Source organism: Cyrtonyx montezumae, unplaced genomic scaffold, assembly GCF_038088225.1.
Source record: "Cyrtonyx montezumae isolate F1298 unplaced genomic scaffold, pur_monq_1.0 scaffold_0, whole genome shotgun sequence".
Taxonomy (NCBI): Eukaryota; Metazoa; Chordata; class Aves; order Galliformes; family Odontophoridae; genus Cyrtonyx; species Cyrtonyx montezumae.
This window is the reverse complement of record NW_027071824.1, coordinates 9,698,453-9,717,567: the sequence shown is the minus strand read 5'-3', so window position 1 is coordinate 9,717,567 and position 19,115 is coordinate 9,698,453. Positions and strand designations below refer to the sequence as shown.

Below are 19,115 nucleotides of genomic sequence, written 5' to 3'. Positions count from 1 at the left end.
TAACTCATCTTCAACCAAATGAAAGAACTGTGATGTATCAAATTATCTTCAGGAAGCAACAGAATCACAGACTCCACTGAGCCAGGACATCTCAAAACAGAACTCAGAATTATCATCTGGTAAAATACTCAATGTTTGCTATGTCAACATCACTAGAATTTAACTAGAAGCATATAAACAACAGCATTTTCTACCTGTATACACTGAACAGAAGATGATCCCACTCCCTTTTCTTGCGATGTTCCTAGAGACTGCTGTATGATTTTTCCTCCAGAATCCTGCCCTATAAAGAATACATTAAAAAGACCATCATCCCAAGCAAGAACAGAACAACGTGATATACCTACCCTAATCATTCCACTTGAGTTTTTGGCTTTTTGGTGAAAGTTGCCTTGCATGTTTAAAAGCAGTAATGTAACTACCCTGGGGACAAACCGGCATATAAAAATGGAAATGGACTGATACTCTCTGCTGCAAAGTACAGAAAGCTTTAAATATAAGGATTTCCCACCACACTACTGCAACGCACCAAGAATTTCAAGTACTGTAAATATAGTGTTCCAAAAATTTACTGAAAAAAAAATCACAGTACTTTTTATTAAACTTCTCTAATGCTCTTTTTTAACTGTCTAACTTCTTTGAACTTTTCTGCAACTAACTTTTTAATACAAACTTATTTATACTATTCACAAGAGAAGATATGCAAAGCTGATGTTTGAGTTCAAAAAATAAGAAGAATAAAAGACAGTTCAGTTTTGCAGGATTTTACAGAGGGGAAAAAATAACCCTACAGACCAGATTCACCTTTTCAAAAAGCACACACTGAACACTGAGAAATTTTGTTTGCAGTCTCCTAAAAATAGAATTTTGATAACCTCTATCAACACGAGCCAACAATGCAAGTCTGACTGTGAAAAAGAATCTATTTCTGCTGCAGAAAAATACTGACAACAAAATAATTTTAAAAGACCATAGCTGACCTGATAGTGTGCTGCTCAGAAGACTTGATAGCTGATGTTGCCTCAAATTATCTTGAGCCTTTGGTGCAGAAACTGGTGATGTCTGGTTCATACCTTTCTTCTGTGGCACATGCAGCAAAAACAAAAACAAAAAGTGAAGTATTACTGAAAGCTTTGACTTGGCTGAGACTTCACCACTGACACCTTGACTTTTTACACTGAGTTCAAGAACTTCATACAGCAATTCAGTGAGGAACAGAAACTCCACGAACAGTACAAATTCACAGAGGGTACATTCTGGATGCCCTGTGATTCACCATGACTCAAACTAAAAGCTGACCTCTGGCAGCTCAGCTTTTGAGAGTCTCAAAGCTGAAAAACTGTCTCAAGAAAAACGCTGAATAGAACGAACTCTGATGTTTAGCAACTGAATGATAGAGAGCTTATGATACCGTACAACATTTAAGACCTAAGTACAAACAAACTAAGAAGATTCTGCGAAGCAGCAGAACCTGTTCTGTATAGTTATGATCACACTGTAACTTTTTGGCTCCAAAATTTTACCTGGAAAATATATTCTTTTACAGCAGTAAGGAATTCTGTGCTTTTGTAACTGCTGAAACTCACTGGCCTCAACACTCATCCTACAAATACAGAAATAGAGTCCTATGAACAGGAAGTCAGGCTTCAAATTACTCATCTGCAAAACAATCTGTGCTAGCAGTTTTGGTGAAGACCAAAAATTTGGTCCTACAACATGTTTGCCTTTCTTTTCTAAAACGAAGCCACAATATTACATTGCCTGCTTTGGTCTTGGTTAGCAAAAAGCATTAGACCTTTGGGAAAAGAGTAAAAACAAAGGTAACTGGTGCAATTCCATTTGGAGATAACTATCAGTATTTTATAATGACTATAAAGAAAAAAACAAAACTAAAACAAAGCAAAGAAACAGGAGAGTTTAGATAATTGTTAGTTGCTAATGATGTTAGCACACTAATGTTGTTAGAAGCTAATGAGTTCAATACTGACATGTTTCGAAAGCTCATTTATGAAAGCAGACAAACTTGAGCTGCATATATACTACAATCACATCAAATGGACAAAAGGACCAATTCCCAACCTACAGGCACATTCAGCACTTTTAAAATTATTACTTAGCAAACCTCTTCTTAGAGGTAGTTTTTACAAGGTAAACTTTTACAAATTGCAAGTATTTCCTCCTAAGGACTTTGAAATACCTTTCACCTTTTCTTAGACTGCATCAAATCTGAAAGCTTCCAACTGCTCCAGATCCAAAAAAGACTGTAACCATGCAAAATGTCAAAAAGATTGAGTTTAATGGATTAATTACTAAATGCAAATTGTAAGGAGAAACCCAAGAAACGGGCCAAACCTTGGAAACGTGTACATAATTCTTACTGATGATAAAAGTGCTAAAATGTACCCCAGACTTTACATCAGTATCGATGATCAGATTTTCAGAAAGCCCATACTTGTACAACTTACATCTCAGTTCCTTGGCACTGAGAACAGAAGCACAACAGTGGTCAGTAGATGAGAAAATACCACTATAAATCACTAATACAAATTTCTGAATTAACAAAAGTGACAGGCCCAGTGATGAAATTTAGAAAACACTGAGTGAAATGATGCACCCAGGTTATAGTGATTTTCAGCAGTTACACAGCATTTGTCATAGTATAACCTAACAAAATCTGCCTCCTTCATATTAACTATTATAATGCTTCGTTAGCAAGATTTTAGCACAGTTCAGAATCATTTTTTCAGCTGTATTCTGAAGCAGTTTTCTTACCTGACTGAAGGCAAACTGTTGCTGTGTTACTCCAACTGACGTGTGACTAAAGGTGCTAATGGATTTAGAAGAGGATGCTGGAAGACGATGTGACGCACTGACGGGAACTTGAGTCCTGTTCTGCGTGAGCTGATCTCCACTAAAGTTTCCTCCGGATGCGACAGACTGAACTGATGGTCCCAAGCTAGGATGCACTGAGCCAGAAGAACTTACAACGGCGAATCGATTAGAAGCTGACATATTTGAGACTGTAGACTGCCCAGGTGACATTGTCGTAAAACTCGATCTACCTTGAGAAGCATTAGCTTGACTGGGTGACAAATGCAACACTGTTGGTGATGCCTGCTGCAGCGGAACCTGTCCGCCAACGATTTGTGAAGCTCCGTGATTTACTATCACTTGGTTTCCAGGAGCTGAGAAGGTCTGGCCAGAAACAAGCTGAACAGCTGTGTTCTGATTATTCAGCATCTGTCCGGAATACGACTGGTTGGCTCTCAGCATGTTTGTAGAGTTCCTGTTGAGCATTACGTGCTCAGCAGACACTTGGCTAGGAACCAACTGAGAAGGCTGAGTCTGAAGAAGCTGTCCATTTATGGCCTGGACATGATGAACGGAGTTAGAATTAACAGACAAACTTGTAGGTATGAGAAATTGGTTTTGAGGTGTGTGAGGCTGCCCCATAGGAGAATGGATAACAATACTACTGCCAGCATTACTAACTGTCTGAGGCGTAACTGATTTTCTTGCATTCTGTTGATTAACAATGTTAACAGACATATGAGGACCAACTACTGAACTCTGAGGTGAGCTCGCAGAAGCAAAGGGAATCCCTTGCTGCACATGATGTTGCTGTATTCCCAAGTTATTCACATTGTAAGCAGACTGCTGACCCATCTGGACAGGCTTTGGTTGGATATTAACGGGTACTTTGTTAGAGTTTGGTGCTAAACCCCTTTGAATTATGATATTATGGACAGGTACAGATGTCTGAAAATTTGTGCTGTTAAACGGAACTGTTACAGGTTGTGCTACAGGACTTGTATTTGAGTTCCCAAACAGTGAGTTACCATTAGGCGTTTGTCTATGAACCAAGAGGCCACTGCTCATGTTTGCAGACGGTTGCTGACCACTGCCCTTCAGTATTATCTGAGACCCATCGAGGTTATTAATGGTCATCATGGAAGGCTGATTACTAAATGAACCAATTAGCTGTATCTGCCCAGAACCACTAATCTGGTTGCTATTAGACAAATGCTGGCTGGGAACACTAATTCCGACATGTTGCATAAAGCCATGTTGCACGCCGACTGTATTGCTTGCAAAAGATGCTCCGACAGGTTGCTGTACCACTTGAGTAACTCCTATAGGTTGCAACGTCTGACCTGAGTAATTAGAAACATTAGAAGCCTGAGTAAAGGATGCTGATGAAGAAGGATGAAGCTGAGCTTGTGCAAACTGTTGACTAGAACCTACACTGGCATCCAAATATGCCTCTTCTGCCAAAGTCTGTTCAGTAATATTGGCCTCCTGCAAGGACTTCTGAAGAATATCAAAAGGTTGATCCTCGCTAAGATCAGGTAAAGGAGAAGATACAAGTTCATCTTCAAGAAATTGAAGGCTACTGGACAGCTGCAGTCCATCACTAGGCCCCTCTCCAAGCTGACTGCTTACACCTTTTACAGACGACTTAGGGTCGGTGTTCTGAAATGAAATAAAATAAATTCTTTTCAGAAGAAAAAGATGACAGAAGAAAAGATGACAAAACTACTGCCACTAAAACTACAGCAAATATTAAGTAGAGTGTTGAATTAAAAACACTTCAAATGTACATCAATAAATACTGTAAAAGAAATCAGAGCCAACTAGTCAACTTGAGTTTGGTCTACTGTCAAGACTTTCCTTAAGAAAACAAAACGTTAAAAACAAAAAATAGAGTAAAATTAAAAACACCACAATACATCCAGAATCTCTAAGCAACACAAATGAGCTTCTTAGGGAATGCAGGAATGACAAATTCAAATAGAACAATTGCAACTATTTCATATCCAAGCTACCTTTCTAAATTCCAAAATCATATCTCAACTACTGAAAAATGCATCCAATTTCTTCTTAGACCAGGACTGCAGAACGTGGGTGTGAAACTATCAGCTGCATTCATATTCTGAGCTTTCACTCCTTAAATGTCAGAGGCATTTGTTTCCACCTCATATAACAAGTGAAGACACCGTACGCTGTAATTACCACATGCAACCATGTCCCCACCCTAACTACATATTCAAGCATATTTAGTTCAGAATTTTAACCCAATCTGCTTCTGAATTAGCCTGTGTATTTCATGAAACTTCACTCATGTTCTAAAATATGGTCTGCACTTAGAATTTGATAAAATATTGGTGTATGTTTACATACACACATATACTTTTATTAACACATATGGTTATTGAAAGAATTAAATCAGTACTTCAATGCCCTGATGTCTGCACCTCATGCAAACCTAAAATTATGAATCAGGATCTCCACTGTACCTAGCTACCATCAGGCAGAGCAAAAAGTGGTCACATAGGGATCTGCTGGAACTCAGGACCCTTACTTTCCTGGGAAGAATTCCTTACTGCCACCTGAAACTTGTTTTCAATGACAATAACCAATCTGAAATCTCTCGTAACGTTTAGATGCCTCCAGTTAATGCTGCTACCATTAGTACTAACAGTAAAATAACTAATAATAATAGCAGCAATTGTAATAACAAATAATAATACTGTACTAATTGAGAAGAGCTTGAAACTTTCCCTCTGGAATGAAGAATACTGAGGTTCATTCCCTGCTCCCAGGGCTGGTTCACATCCAAACACAATTTTACATACACAAACTGGAAACTTCCACCCTTAACACTGCTATCACTGCTGCCATGACTCCAAACAGCCACACAGAACATTACACTATTTTCAACAAGAAATCAGTGCCGCTGCAATTTCATGAATCTCTATCAATGGCAGTCTTACTCTCACTGGCTCCATGCACATTCTGCTCTCAAACTGTTCCACTATACCTATCAGGAAAGTTACAGAAGCCACTGGATACAATCCAGGCAATGACTAGGGAACTCTCCCATGAGAGATGTAACAGAAACTAATGACAGCCAGGAAACAAACCTGTAATCAGCAGAGAAGTTAAGCAACCATTCACTCTGAGGGGAAATAAGGGAAAGAAAAGCACAGACATTGCCTTCTCCCCCTAAAGTCACCATGAATGTCATGTTGTTTGCGTGAGGTGTTGTCTTTGCACGCCTACCAGCTGGGGCACTGAACCCTTGACACCTAATTTCTAAGTTCTGCCACTGAAAGGCATTCTAAGTGCATCAACACAGACAATCCTACTTCCTGGTAGCAATTCTGAATACATACAAAAACCAGAATTTTCAGTATATGCAGGAATTTTAATGGCAAAAGGAAGTCAGATTAGGGTATACTGGGTGTAACTATCCAGCACTGCAACATTCCCACTGCAAAAAGAATACTGGAGGGGCTGGAACTAGATAATCTTTAAGGTCATCTCCAATCTAAGCCATTCTATGAGATACGATTCTAAGACTATTTACAACACCTAATGAATTTCAAGTGACTTCTTTAACACTGAAATTACAGGAACAAAAAAATCCCCAGCTAGCTACTCAGTCTAAAGAACAACAAAAAAAATTAAACTTTGATTGCTAGATTAGATTCTACTTAGAAATAAGGAACAAAAATATCCTATAATTCACAGGAAATGTATAATACATTTAGATGTTGAAATAATACATTAGATCTAGAACAGATGTTCTACACCTGAGCACTACTACATCTACAATCACTAAACTTACATGCTCAAATCACTGAATAGTTAAACTGGAAAATATTTTCACTGCTCAGCAAGTGACTTTTGAAAATTTCCAAAAAATGGCCCAGTGGTGCTAATGTCTTTTGATTCAGTCACCACTGAAAACTCAATATAAGTACTTGAGTAGCATGAGGTGGTTCATTCAGAATTTTCATACGGAAAAGATCGAAGCCCAAATCCACTTAATTCAATTTTATAAAAGCCAAATAAAGATGCAACAGAAGCATGCAGTTTCAAAACCAACATTTCCCTCCTGACCACTTACATTGGAGTTGGCGAAAATGGAATTTGAGTTGGCTACAGAATACTCTGCATTTGTCAAGTCTTCGTTGCTCTGGTAAAAAACAAAATCGTGTTTAGAAATAATACACTCAAAAAAGGTTTTGTATGTCTCACACACAGGAATGCTACTTACAGATTTACTGCTAGGTCCATGCAGAAAATAATTCAGCGCCTGCGGGTCCCTTAAAAAAAAAAAGTTACAACTTAGTTGACTCTTTCTGCTAATGAGGCTAATTTTTTTAATCAGGTTTACTTCACTGACTCTAGTGCAAAGTTCAAAGTTTATACCATTTGAGGCTCCTTGTGTCAAATCAGCATGATTTGCAGATACTGATCACATTTACTGTCATTGCAAAGACATTTCAAACAATCAACCATGTTCATCACAAAATTGGAGTCACACTATTTCAGTTAGGAAATACTGAGAAACAGTATGAGAACGCAGCTACAAAATAATGAGTTATTACTCTCATTCTCTTAAAACACAGCATTTCACAACAGCACACAATACAAAACCTAAGGAAAATACTGCAATCAAATAACATGAGAACTGAAACAGCAACTATCTCCTCTACTGAGATTATTCTGCCTGCTCAGCTACTGTTTAAGTCAATAGATTTTTACCAAGTCAAATCTTTGAGCGTGTTTTCTGACACTGTCAACAAATTTTTTTGACAGAGTAAAAAGCTGCACCAAGTGAAATCAATCATACAAATAACTGATTAAGTGTTACAAAATACAATTTCAGTGCATTTCATGAACCTGGCACCATCACTGAATAGAACTCAAGATTTTAAAACGTGGTCTGACAGAATGACTGTTGGAGACTCAAATAATTTAAAAATACTTAAATATAACTGCAAATGTAGACCTCATAAAAAGCATTAAAGTATTATAAAGCATTTCCCAACACATCCATTAGCCTAAAGAGCAAAGTGACATGGAGTCTTTTAACTTTAAAACATCTTTATTAATTAAGAAGCAATAATAAAAAAATATTTGAGAAATGGGAAATTTTCGTTGAAAAGAAAAATTCAAAGTATCTCTCCTCTCTTCATCATCCTAGAAAATAAAAAGGGAACAAGTTAACGTATCACGTTTAACAGTCTTCTAGAAGCACAAACACACATCTCTCATTTAGGAAAAATATACTGCATTCATGTGTTTATCAAGCACATGTTAGAAAGGTAGCACTGGGCAGGGACTCCATGCTACAAAGTTTACAGCACACAAGTGGCTACATATACTGTCAAGCAAAAACATAATTCTCATAGTAGACATTTCAAGAATTCAGGAGGAAGATCACTGTATGAGACCATGAGATCTGTCACACTTATTTTACTGGTACACAATCAAGCCATTTATTAAATGGCTAACTTCACTCATTGGCTTTAAGTAGTGATACCCACAATTAAAAAAGGAGAATACTTCATCACCTTAAATATTGTCTTTGGTAACTAAGGAATTTTACAAGGCACTTACCAAAAACCAAAGACGCTGTTGTCCATTCTTCAAGATGCTTAAGACAGTAATTGCTGTGAGCACCAGGAAAAATGCTGTAAATTTTTAAACATTCATCTAGTAGAGAGCACTTCATTTTCTGGACCACCTGTGAACTCGTACCAGGATCCTCATGATTCACACTCATAACACAGCACTTAATTATCCAGTGCAGTCAATTATCATCTTTATGTTAAAGCAGGATGTGTTATTTTTCACAGCTACAGCAACCTTGCACAGTGTATGACACAGAACGTAACCATGACCTATTCCAGCCAACAGAGTAATCCCTAAATTACAGCAGCCATCACGATAGCATTTTGCCGTTCTGTTGAGTTCTCACTGGTTTTGCCAGAAGTTTTGAGTGAGTAAGAAATGTGGTAGATAAATAGGTTTTCTACATTTAGGACAGTATTAAAAAAAACAAAAAACTCCAGTATGAAATAGATACCATATTTTAATAGCTGCTACATGACCAATGCCATACTAATTTCTGGTAGGGTTTGAACAAGAGAACCAAATATGAGACATTTCTTCTCATGTTTTAAATATATCATAGCACAATACCTGTTCTCAAATACTTGACAAGAATTTTAGCCAGGCAAAGGTAACCTGCCATTTATACAGCCAACAAAAATCTTGCATTGCAGTAATCTAGTTACTGTATTATGAGATACTTATTACTGCAAATAAATCCATGATTTATATATTAAAAAAAAGCTTTGATTAAAATCAGCACCTTTTGAGCAAAACAGTAACAAACTCATGTTTGCTGTGGATACTTCATAGTATTAGGTAGCAATTCTTTTACTATTCTAATGCAAACACATTACTAGTAGAAAATAAGGGGTTATTTTTAAGAAAATAATGTAACCTTACTTTTCCCTTTAAAATGCAAGCAGTATTGACCAAGTCTCCAGTTTCACCACTCAAAAAGTTGACTTTTTTTAAATCCCTAAAAACAATTATCTGCAATGAAGTCTGCAACATCTCTACTACTGTGCTTCTGCAATAACCTTGTATTACCATTAACTGAAAAGAGACTTCAACTTCCATATCCACTCATTCCTAAGCTGCTCTTGAGAATGCCAACAAGTGAAGTGTAATCTAGCTTGAAGTGGGAATGAAGGTCATGTTATACATACATCTCCATGATGGGAAGCACAGCTCTATTTCAACATAGCCAAGCTACTCATCATATTTGCAAGTCACCTAGTACTTGATACGATACCCAACCTTTCTGAAGAATTACACAGGGAAAGCTTACCCAATAAGATCAAGGAGACAGGATTCATCATCATCATCATCCATGACAACTAGAAGAAAGAGAACATATATTCAGCACACATCAGAGAAAATATCACTTTCAGCAGCAAAAACACTTCAGAATACTTCAGAATGGCTTTTATCAGTTTATGGTAGCTGACAGACATTTATTATTGGCAAAGATCTTGAATATAAACAAGCATATTCTACAGAGACCTATACAAATTCAGTGTGCTTATCTCAAAATCAAATTCAGCCACACCTCATCATCTACAAAACCACATACCGTATCTTATTATTCAGAGATTTTTCATTTTGTCGCTTTTTTTTAAAGGCTCATCCTAGCTACTGCTAGTCACAATACACCCAATTTCAGTTTCTCCACAACAACACTCAAGACTGTACTTAAATGAACTTGTAATTAATAGTACAGTGTTCTGAGAATCGTTTTTAAAAACAGGTGGGCAATTCATTTGCATTAGTCAAACTAAACGTAGGCATCCACTGGGCACAGAGCCTTTTCAGTCTCACAGCATCCCAGTCACCAAACTCTTGCACTCACTGATAGTCAGATCAGTACTACCTGGAACAAATGTGCTCCTTCACTTTTTCCTCTGATTGCTCTTCCTTTGAAGCTTCCGCCTGCAGGACCCTGGCTCCCCCATTCACTATAACTCTCCAAATCTCAAAGACTACAACATCTTCACTTCCTATTGGTAACTCTCAGAACTGCTTTATCTTCCCTTATTTACCCGCAGAGATCCCAACTAATCAACTGATCTCCTATACCTCTTTACACCCTGGCATCCATTCAGTTATCCGACATAATTGACGCAATATCATATAATCAAATCAAACCAATTCCTCTGCCTGCCATGCCTGTATTTTTCTCAGCACTCCTTACAATTCTGCCACCACATTTAACACTTGAATTAATAATTCTCATTAGATTAAAATCAATTGAAGCCAATCTCTTACATCAAAACAGGAATTTACTCCCCCTGACCAGCTCTATATAAACCATTCTGTGGGCTCTCATGACTGCCTACACTGATTGAAATGAAGGGACCTGTCTCACATGAGGCTGAAAGCACTGGGACTGTTCAACCAGAATAACAGAAGGCTCGGGGGCGATCTTAGCATGGGTAGCAATGCCTGATGGAAGGACATAAGGAAGACAGCCAAATTTTTGTCAGTGGTATCCAGTGAAAGAGACAAGGGACACAACTTGTTTCTGTTTAAACTTAAGTATTTTTTCCTGTGAGGCTGTCAAAAAGTGATGCAGGCTGTCCAGTGAGGCTGTGGATTATTTGTCTCCAGAGATGCCCCAGTCCACCTGATGCAGACCCAAGCAGCCTGCCCTGGCTGGTCCTCCTGCCAGCAGGGCATTGGGCAAGGTGTTCCCAGAAGTTCTTCCCATCTCAACTGCCCCGATTCTGTAATCTCTTTTTGTACCTCACCGATTTTGAAGCTTGCTTCAACCTCACATCAGCAGAAAACACCCAGCCCTAAGGCTGTGCAGCCCCGTGCTTAGTGACTGACAGCATGCAGCAGAGGACCCAACACTGCAAGGATGCCTTGGTATCTCTGCTCCCACAGAACAGGAAAGCAGACCATGGCTACAGTCAACTACTTGAAACGTTACACAAAAATCAGCATTCATGAGCTGACTGGACATTTTAAGGAATACACTTTCTCCCATGATTCAGTAACACATCTGCTTGCTGCTGCAAAAGAGCAGCATAAATGTTGGTCTTGTAACTGAACGCTAAACAAATCACAAGGCATTACGACATGGCTGAATTTAGATGTGCATTAGTAAGAACAAACCAGTAAGTGATGAGCATTCTGCTTTAATGGCACTGTTAACACTTCTTACAGGAAGCTATTATTTCCTTAGACAGCATATGTAGAGCTCTCAAAAGCAGGTTCCAAAGACTCCTAGCTAAATAAAGGGAGAACAACAACAAAATAAATAAATAAATGGATTTTTTTTTTTCGCACTGCACGCCTACTTTTAAAAATCCCATTCCAAATCACTATGGTAACACTAACACTGCTACTTGAAATCAGTAAAACTCCCTCACTTTAGCAGACCAGACATTCTCTGTGACCATACAACAAAGGCTTACCAACCTGGGAAAGTAAGCGACCACAGGGGACTTTGTTCAACCACTGCTCTGATGGGTATTAAAGCTACTAACACAAACGAGATGAATTTGCTAAGTTCACCAAACTCTTGAAAACTCACATTTATTGCAAGAGGAAAAAATAACACTGGAAAATGACAAGGAGAAAAAATAGTAATGGTAATACATATGTTCTCTATTATATATATAATGTTCTCATTCAGCTCTACTGCTAAACATAGAGCTCACCTGATTACAAAAATTTATTGCTATGATTTTTTCATTCTCTACACTATACAAGAAAGATTACCCAACCTACTGTAAGCTCCTACCAGTCTACAAGATAAAAAAAAAAAAAGAAAGAAAACAGCTACATTTCTGTAAGCTCCATGAGTAACTACCAGTCCTCCCAGAAGCACATCTAACACACACTACCAAAATTCTTGTCATCGCTAGCAGAATTCTTACAGCAGCATTTACTTGAAGTGGCTGCTGTACTCTCAACACCTTGAAAGCCACAAATAAAAAAAAAAAAAACATCACTACCACCTCAACATCCCCCCAGTGAGAGTTGTGTAACACCACAATGATGCAATGCTGGATGGCAGCATGGCTGTGAAATACCACAGGGCCAACCTGCAGATGGAACACCACTCACACAGGTATGTGGTATGTGAGGAAAAAGACAAATTCACAAGCCACATGTGTTCACCACCTATTTAGAATAAATTCTGTTTGCATTGCACAACGTGTACCCAAGGTCTACCTAAATCACATAACTGCTAGTTTAATTCTTTTTAACTGATGCCAACTTTCAATGATAATTTGAGTTCTGCTGACTTCAGGACAATGGAAAAGGTGCACAATCAAGTTAAATTCTTGTACAGCTATCCCTTCAGTCTTTCTTTAGAAGAGGGCCACTTGAGCAACACGTGATCTTGACAGAAATTATCATGTAAAAGTGTAATAGCCTACCCTATGAAACTTCCGTAACGTGCTTTTTACAGCACAAACAGTAGAAAAGCTTACTGCTTTTTCTTTCCAACTATCCTTTTTGTCTTTTTATACCCAAGTTACACAAATTTAGTCCTCATCAGTTTTAGTTAGCACAGGGGGCAAAATTATTGATGTATGAAATGCATACAACCCACATTACCAGGATCATGTGAAGACATAACACAGTGGGCAAGAACTAGAGGATGAGAGCTGCACAACAGCCTGCCAAGCACCATATGTGCAACCCAAGAGACACATCAGAAGAAAACATCAGAACTTAAGCAGCCTGTGTACATAATTTATAAATAAATATACATATATTGGGAGTGTTCAATTGACAGTGTGCAGAAAACACTGGCAAAGGCTCACTTCTGGCTTTGGGTCAGCTGGCTGGGGCCTCATCCCATGGGCTGGGTCATGAGGCTTGGCAGGACCTAACAGGGTGTCCCAGTGAGAGAAACAGCTGGGGGAAAACATCCTCACTGCCTCATGGGCAGCTGCCAGTTGTTACATTAACATACATCACCACCACCAGTACAGCTCATCAGTGTCTTTTAATTTAAATCCAATACTCAGCTTTTCAAACTCAGCCCTGCCAGTGCATCTAACTGATTTACTAAGTGTAAATCTTAACTAATTGTCACTACCCAACTGATACTCCCTGAAGCATGCCTCATGACACTTGGAGAAGGCATCTGTAACAACATCCCTACTAACTGCTGGGAAATAACTAGGCTGTCCTTTATTACACACTCCCAAGCAGATTATGAGACAGCAAAAGCCATTAAGATGGCAAGGAACTACCACAGCTATGCAGACAAATCCTCTGAGGCACTGTTACTCAGTGGCCTGAAAGTCTTCATCCTCTTCCCAACAGTCTAAGCTAATTGCAGCACAGACCAACGTGCAATCCCAAAGCTCTCCTATCCACCTTCCCCACATCAGCTCCATGCTTTGAATTAGCACATCATATCAATCTGACAACATACATTGATCTGTTTCAATTTGAATGAGGTTCTTGGTCTGGTTTTCATAGAATCACCATGGTTAGAAAAGACCTACAAGATCATCACGTCCAAGTATCCACCTACCACCAACAGTCCTCACTAAACCATGTCCCTCAACACAACATCTAAACATTCCTTGAACACCTCCAGGGTTGGTGACTCCATCATCTCCCTGGGCAGGTGACTTGTCACAGAGCTACAAGAGCACTTGTGAGGCCACATCTGAAATAGTTCATGCAGTTTTGAATCCTCACTCTAAGACACTCAACAGTCCTGCAGAGTGCCAACAAAATAGCGAGGCACCTGGAACACAGCACTAAGAAAGTCTGGGGGCTACAGGAGGCTAAAGCAGGCATTAACTGCAGTCTTCCAATTACCTTTGGCAGCAGCCAAAGCCTACAACATGGAAAACTCAACTAAAGATGAGGGAAAAAAAGTTCACAAATGAGAAGGCTCAAGCATCACAGCTGTAGAATGACTGCCTATTTTCAAGAAGTCACAGATGTGACTTCAAAGTTCTGGATAATCTCCTAAGTGGTCCTTACCTCACCGAACTGTTCATCACCATGCTTCACAACCTCTAATATCCCATAACACAAGCAAGCATTATAATGTGCAAACTGGTTAAAACTGGATTTGTCCAGAAACTGTCCTAACTCTCTAGGGAGCCTGCTTTGGCAGGGAAGTCGGACTTCTAGACCTCTAGAGGTCCCTTCCAACCCCTACAACTCTGTGATTCTACAATTCTGTAATACTTTTAAGATGAACTTTCAGTGTTCGAAATTAGCTGTGGAACTGTGAAGTACAGTACTCTCAACAGCTTTTCTGTAGGGGACAGTGTATGGGAGGAAACCTGTAATTTCAAACATTCAGAACAATGTAAAATCTCTCTTTGTGGTAAAATTACACCACAAAAACGGGAACTACTCAGGACTTAAAGAAAAAGCAACAATCAAAATGCACAAGCGCTATCTTGTATGAAGTAAGTAACCTGTGGAAAAGTATGCAACTTCACAGTTTCTGAGACTTGGCAGGCCGTGAACACCTGAGAGGACAGAGAGTCTATGTACAATAGCTACAGACCAGTTCCACATAAAGAAGGGGACATAAACATATACTAGAGCTCAGATAGCCTACAATAAGCTGCTCATTCATCCCTTAAATTTGATTTACAACATACCATAAAAAAATTAGTCTCAATTTGAGTTTGGCAAGCACCTTAAGGTACAAAGCTTCCAAAAACTACAGTGACATTTTCATTGTAAAAAATAGAAACGCTCACTTCATTTATTAATAGGATATATGATAGGGAAAGTTAATCCAGCCACAGACAAGCACTCTGATAATCTATGAATCCTCAGCACAGCTGTATAAAACTTGGTTTCCCTCATATACACAAGTTCAGAATTTATTTTCTAGAAACCCCCTGCAATAACACAGGCCATTAGCACACACTACTTGATCTGTTCAACTCAGTAGTTCAAGAAACGCCTTGTATCAGCTCTTCAAATGTTTTTACCTTGTTTTGACTAGCAAACATCACACTCCTAATTCTGCACATACAGTTTTCAAGAACCAATCATTCCTCAGGTGACTTATTAATTAATGGCCAATTAATATCTTTTCAATGACATTCTAGTCTATACTAATTTTAAAAACAAAAATCATCCTGGTACATCTTGCCATAGGTGTGGTACAACCAAGCCAGTACCTGTTAACAGCGCATTACTGCCCATTAGATAAGAGAGCTTTCTATTCCTTTCAGTTATTATGTTTGGGAAATTAACTGAACTTTGAATACGATAAAGCGACGTGTAATAAATCCAGCAGTGCACTTCATAACACTGCCCCAGACATCACACTGGTCACATTGCCAGTCTTGTCAAAGCCAAGAGAGATTCTGCCACCTATTTCAGTGGAGCCAGGATTTTCTAGGGGTTTTCAGACTCGAGCTTCAACGTCAGGTCTTAAAATTCCTCTCCAGATCAAGTTCACAGAGAAGTTACTGTGAGTTCCACTCAAGAGAAGGCACCACATCAGCCCCTACCAAAACAATCAGCCTCTTGCTATGAGGTTGACTTCATCAGGAGTGCATTAATGAACTCCCATGTCCATCCTTCCACAATACTACCAACAAAAGAAGTGCTTTTGCATCACGTTTTAACAGAGATCTGACCATTGTTTCTTTCCCTTTTGGTTAACACTCTCTTACTCAAAGGAAAACAACAAGAAGTTCTGCAACATTTCAAAACTACTCCAAGTAAAGAAGTTAAAGGAATAAAATTGACAGTCCATATGCGCTGGTTAATAGCTTTTTGGGTTTTTTTTTCCCCAAAATATTTTTCAACCATTCACCATTAAAACAGAGACACAGTGAAAACAGGTTACAGAACATCAGAAAATAGAGAACCATGAGTTCATATGATTAGGAGATTTTTTGGAAAAAAAAACAAAACAGTTAAGGTCACAGTTTTCACACTTTTACACTGATACGAGGGCTTTACCAGTACTGTTGATTTCAGCTTTCCTACTCAAGCAGTTGTAGGTCAGATGCACACTGGCACAGCTTATGAATTCTGCAGGTTTTCCTCTATCGTAAGAAAACAAAACATGCTAGTCCCTGTAGACAACCTCCATGCTTGTTCTGTATAGATTATGTCACCACAAAAAAAATCTTTTCAAGCCCAAGTGCAATCTATTCCAATAGAATTACTAGAATAAATTACCCCAGCTTTCTAAACAAAATGAACTACAGCATCAGAAAGGAAATTATACCTGGACTGTATCTGTTACTTAGAGAGGGATGCCACGCTTTCACTCTCCCACTGCTACATCTACATTAAAAAGCACTACCCATTAGACTTATTCAAGTCTAACACAGCATGAAAAGGCCATTAGAGCCACATTATGCATAAAACATAACTGCAGTTATGCAGCCTTTTTCCTGGAATTGATGTGGAATTACACTAGCAAAACTGAGAACTTATCTGGCAGAGGCCAAAGCAGAATAATCCAGCAAGGCCCAAGCAGAATAACACACCCACGCCTACTAAGATCTTCAACTCTGGACTATGCACTTACCTACATTTCTAAGTTCCGTGGGCACCAAAAGTGTCTTTGAAGGAAATGCAACTTATAACGAGTATAGCTGTTTTGGTTCTTCTGTATTTTTTCCCCCTCAGTATAATAAAGCTAAATATGTAAACTCTATTGAAAAAAAAAAAAGACACTGACATGGTGGGAGGACAGGAAAAATTCACTTCTGTAAAGGTCATGTAATTAGTAAGATACAGCACAACCACTTCTGTCAAGCGCACAACTATATAACACTGACCTCACCTAAGGCCATAAACCTGCTTCCTATTTTCAACTCAAGAACGCTCTAATACCACATTACACAAGTACTCATAGTATAGGCACAGTAAAAACACATCCAGTATGAATCAGCATCACAGAAGTGAACAAGCCAAGGTGCACAACTGGGCCAGGCTACCAACACTGAGCTCCTGCACTCCTCAGTCAACACCAGCTATGTAAGAGGGGCACAAAGTACTATCTGAAACAAACACAGCTTGTCATCTCGGGTCCAGACAAAGAAACATACTAGATATACAGAAGTATACTAGGCCTATTCTTTTAGATGCAACTAATTTCTAGCTGCTGAAGATTTCAACTTAAGTATGTGTTTAACTTTTATGGAAGCATGTTGGTGCAGTACGTGTACACAAGATCACTTTCATAGTGGGAAAAAAAAAAAAAAACATTCATCATTTTATCAGACTTCCTCATTGTTCATGAAAATTCACACAAACTCAGCAAACCTTTAGTGCTATTACAAGAACTTTATTGCAAAAAATATATACTACCACTAAAAAACATAGGAATAGTTAGACACTTCTGTCTTACTCTCAAGACTGTTAGCAAAGAAAAGGTCAATGCCACGCATCAAAGACTAATGAAACAGTGAGAGAATACTGCACTCCACTCTTTGACTTTGAAATAATTCAAGGGTTTGGAGCAGGTGTATCACTAAGAAACTAAGACATTAACAAAGCAGTCTCCAAGACTTTAGTAGGGAGCTTATAAGCAGGTAACTTTTTTTCCCTGAGTCCCAAGCGATAACAATGTGTATTTCACTAGAAATGCAACTTAAACCCTTAAACTTAAACAGAAGGACTTAACTTCAAATGAAGAAAAAAACCTCCCACGTCCTCCAAAAATAAGCAAAAGGCGTGGGGAGGCCCTTCTGTGGAAAAGCATTTAAGAATTAAGCATTCCACCCACCTTAGTGGGCTCAGCATGAGTTGGTCTGCTAGCATCCTTGCTGCTCCTGAGCGGATGTTGCTGTTAAACCATGAGCACCAACCAGATTACATATTCAGATAAAAGGAACAACTTTGGATGAATTAGGGCTAAGACCAAACTGAAACGAAACCCACTGTTATCAAGGAAGGAAGCTGTTTACCCAAGCACTAAGAAGTTACTCGCCCTTGAACTGCTGCAAACATCTCTACAAGAATTAAAGGCTCCTTATGAATGATTACTTCGCCTTATGCACTGCACTTAGTAGCTAATTAAGGTTAGTTTCCCCTTTAATTGTAGCTCACAAATTTTGGTCATTGACTCAATAGAAGGGAATGTTCTTTCAACCCCTTTTTCCTCGTAAGCTCAGAGCACGCCTCACGCCAAGAAATGTGCTTGATAGCTAAGAACAGCAGCTCCGCAGTGATACTTGGAGCAGAAGCCTCTGAGGCACGAGACAAGGGCGGCAAAGGAGACGGGGGATGCCCGCAGGAGCCCTCCTTTGTGCCAAGAACCCCTCGCCCGTCTCGCAGAGGGAACCTCGCACACCGGTTTCCCAAGCAGAGGGGAAGACGGCCGGCTGGAACCCGTAAGGGTGGTTCGCCCCGCCCGGCACAACATCATCCGGCCCGACACGGGCGCGGCGGCAACGCCCCACTCAGCGCAGCCACAGCAGCGAGGGCCTTAAAATGGCGCCCGTGGGGGAGGAGAATCAGCGCGAAACTGCGCAACAAACGCTGGCAGGAAGCCAGACAGCGCCATCTTCCCGGCGCTGCCCCGCTCCCCCTCCGCATACACAGCCGCTCGGCACAGGCTGGCGGCAGCGGCCGGGCACGGCTCCTCAGCTCGGCGTTTAGCGAGCCCCGAGCCGCACAGGGAGCCGGGAAGCAAAGCGGGCCTCAGCACCTCCTTCGTTGTTTAACAGTAATTCCGACTGCATTCAGGCGTTCGGCACACGGCTTCGCCCCGCTTTTGTGTTCATTCC

General features: G+C 39.5%; 1 protein-coding gene across 4 annotated transcripts in view; it reads right to left on the bottom strand.

Annotated features, from left to right (window-relative positions):
- BICRAL (BICRA like chromatin remodeling complex associated protein) overlaps nucleotides 1-19,115 on the bottom strand; it is a 28,600-nt gene that overhangs the window by 7,747 nt on the left and 1,738 nt on the right. For all 4 annotated transcript variants that reach the window (XM_065750996.1, XM_065750914.1, XM_065751086.1 and 1 more), the window contains 6 exons: nucleotides 9,698-9,746; nucleotides 7,064-7,112; nucleotides 6,914-6,982; nucleotides 2,773-4,473; nucleotides 981-1,080; nucleotides 195-283 (listed from right to left, as the gene is read on the bottom strand). In XM_065750996.1, the coding sequence (XP_065607068.1) occupies nucleotides 195-283; nucleotides 981-1,080; nucleotides 2,773-4,473; nucleotides 6,914-6,982; nucleotides 7,064-7,112; nucleotides 9,698-9,741 (2,052 nt within the window). In that variant the 5' untranslated portion in view covers nucleotides 9,742-9,746. The remainder of the gene's footprint in view (nucleotides 1-194; nucleotides 284-980; nucleotides 1,081-2,772; nucleotides 4,474-6,913; nucleotides 6,983-7,063; nucleotides 7,113-9,697; nucleotides 9,747-19,115) is intronic.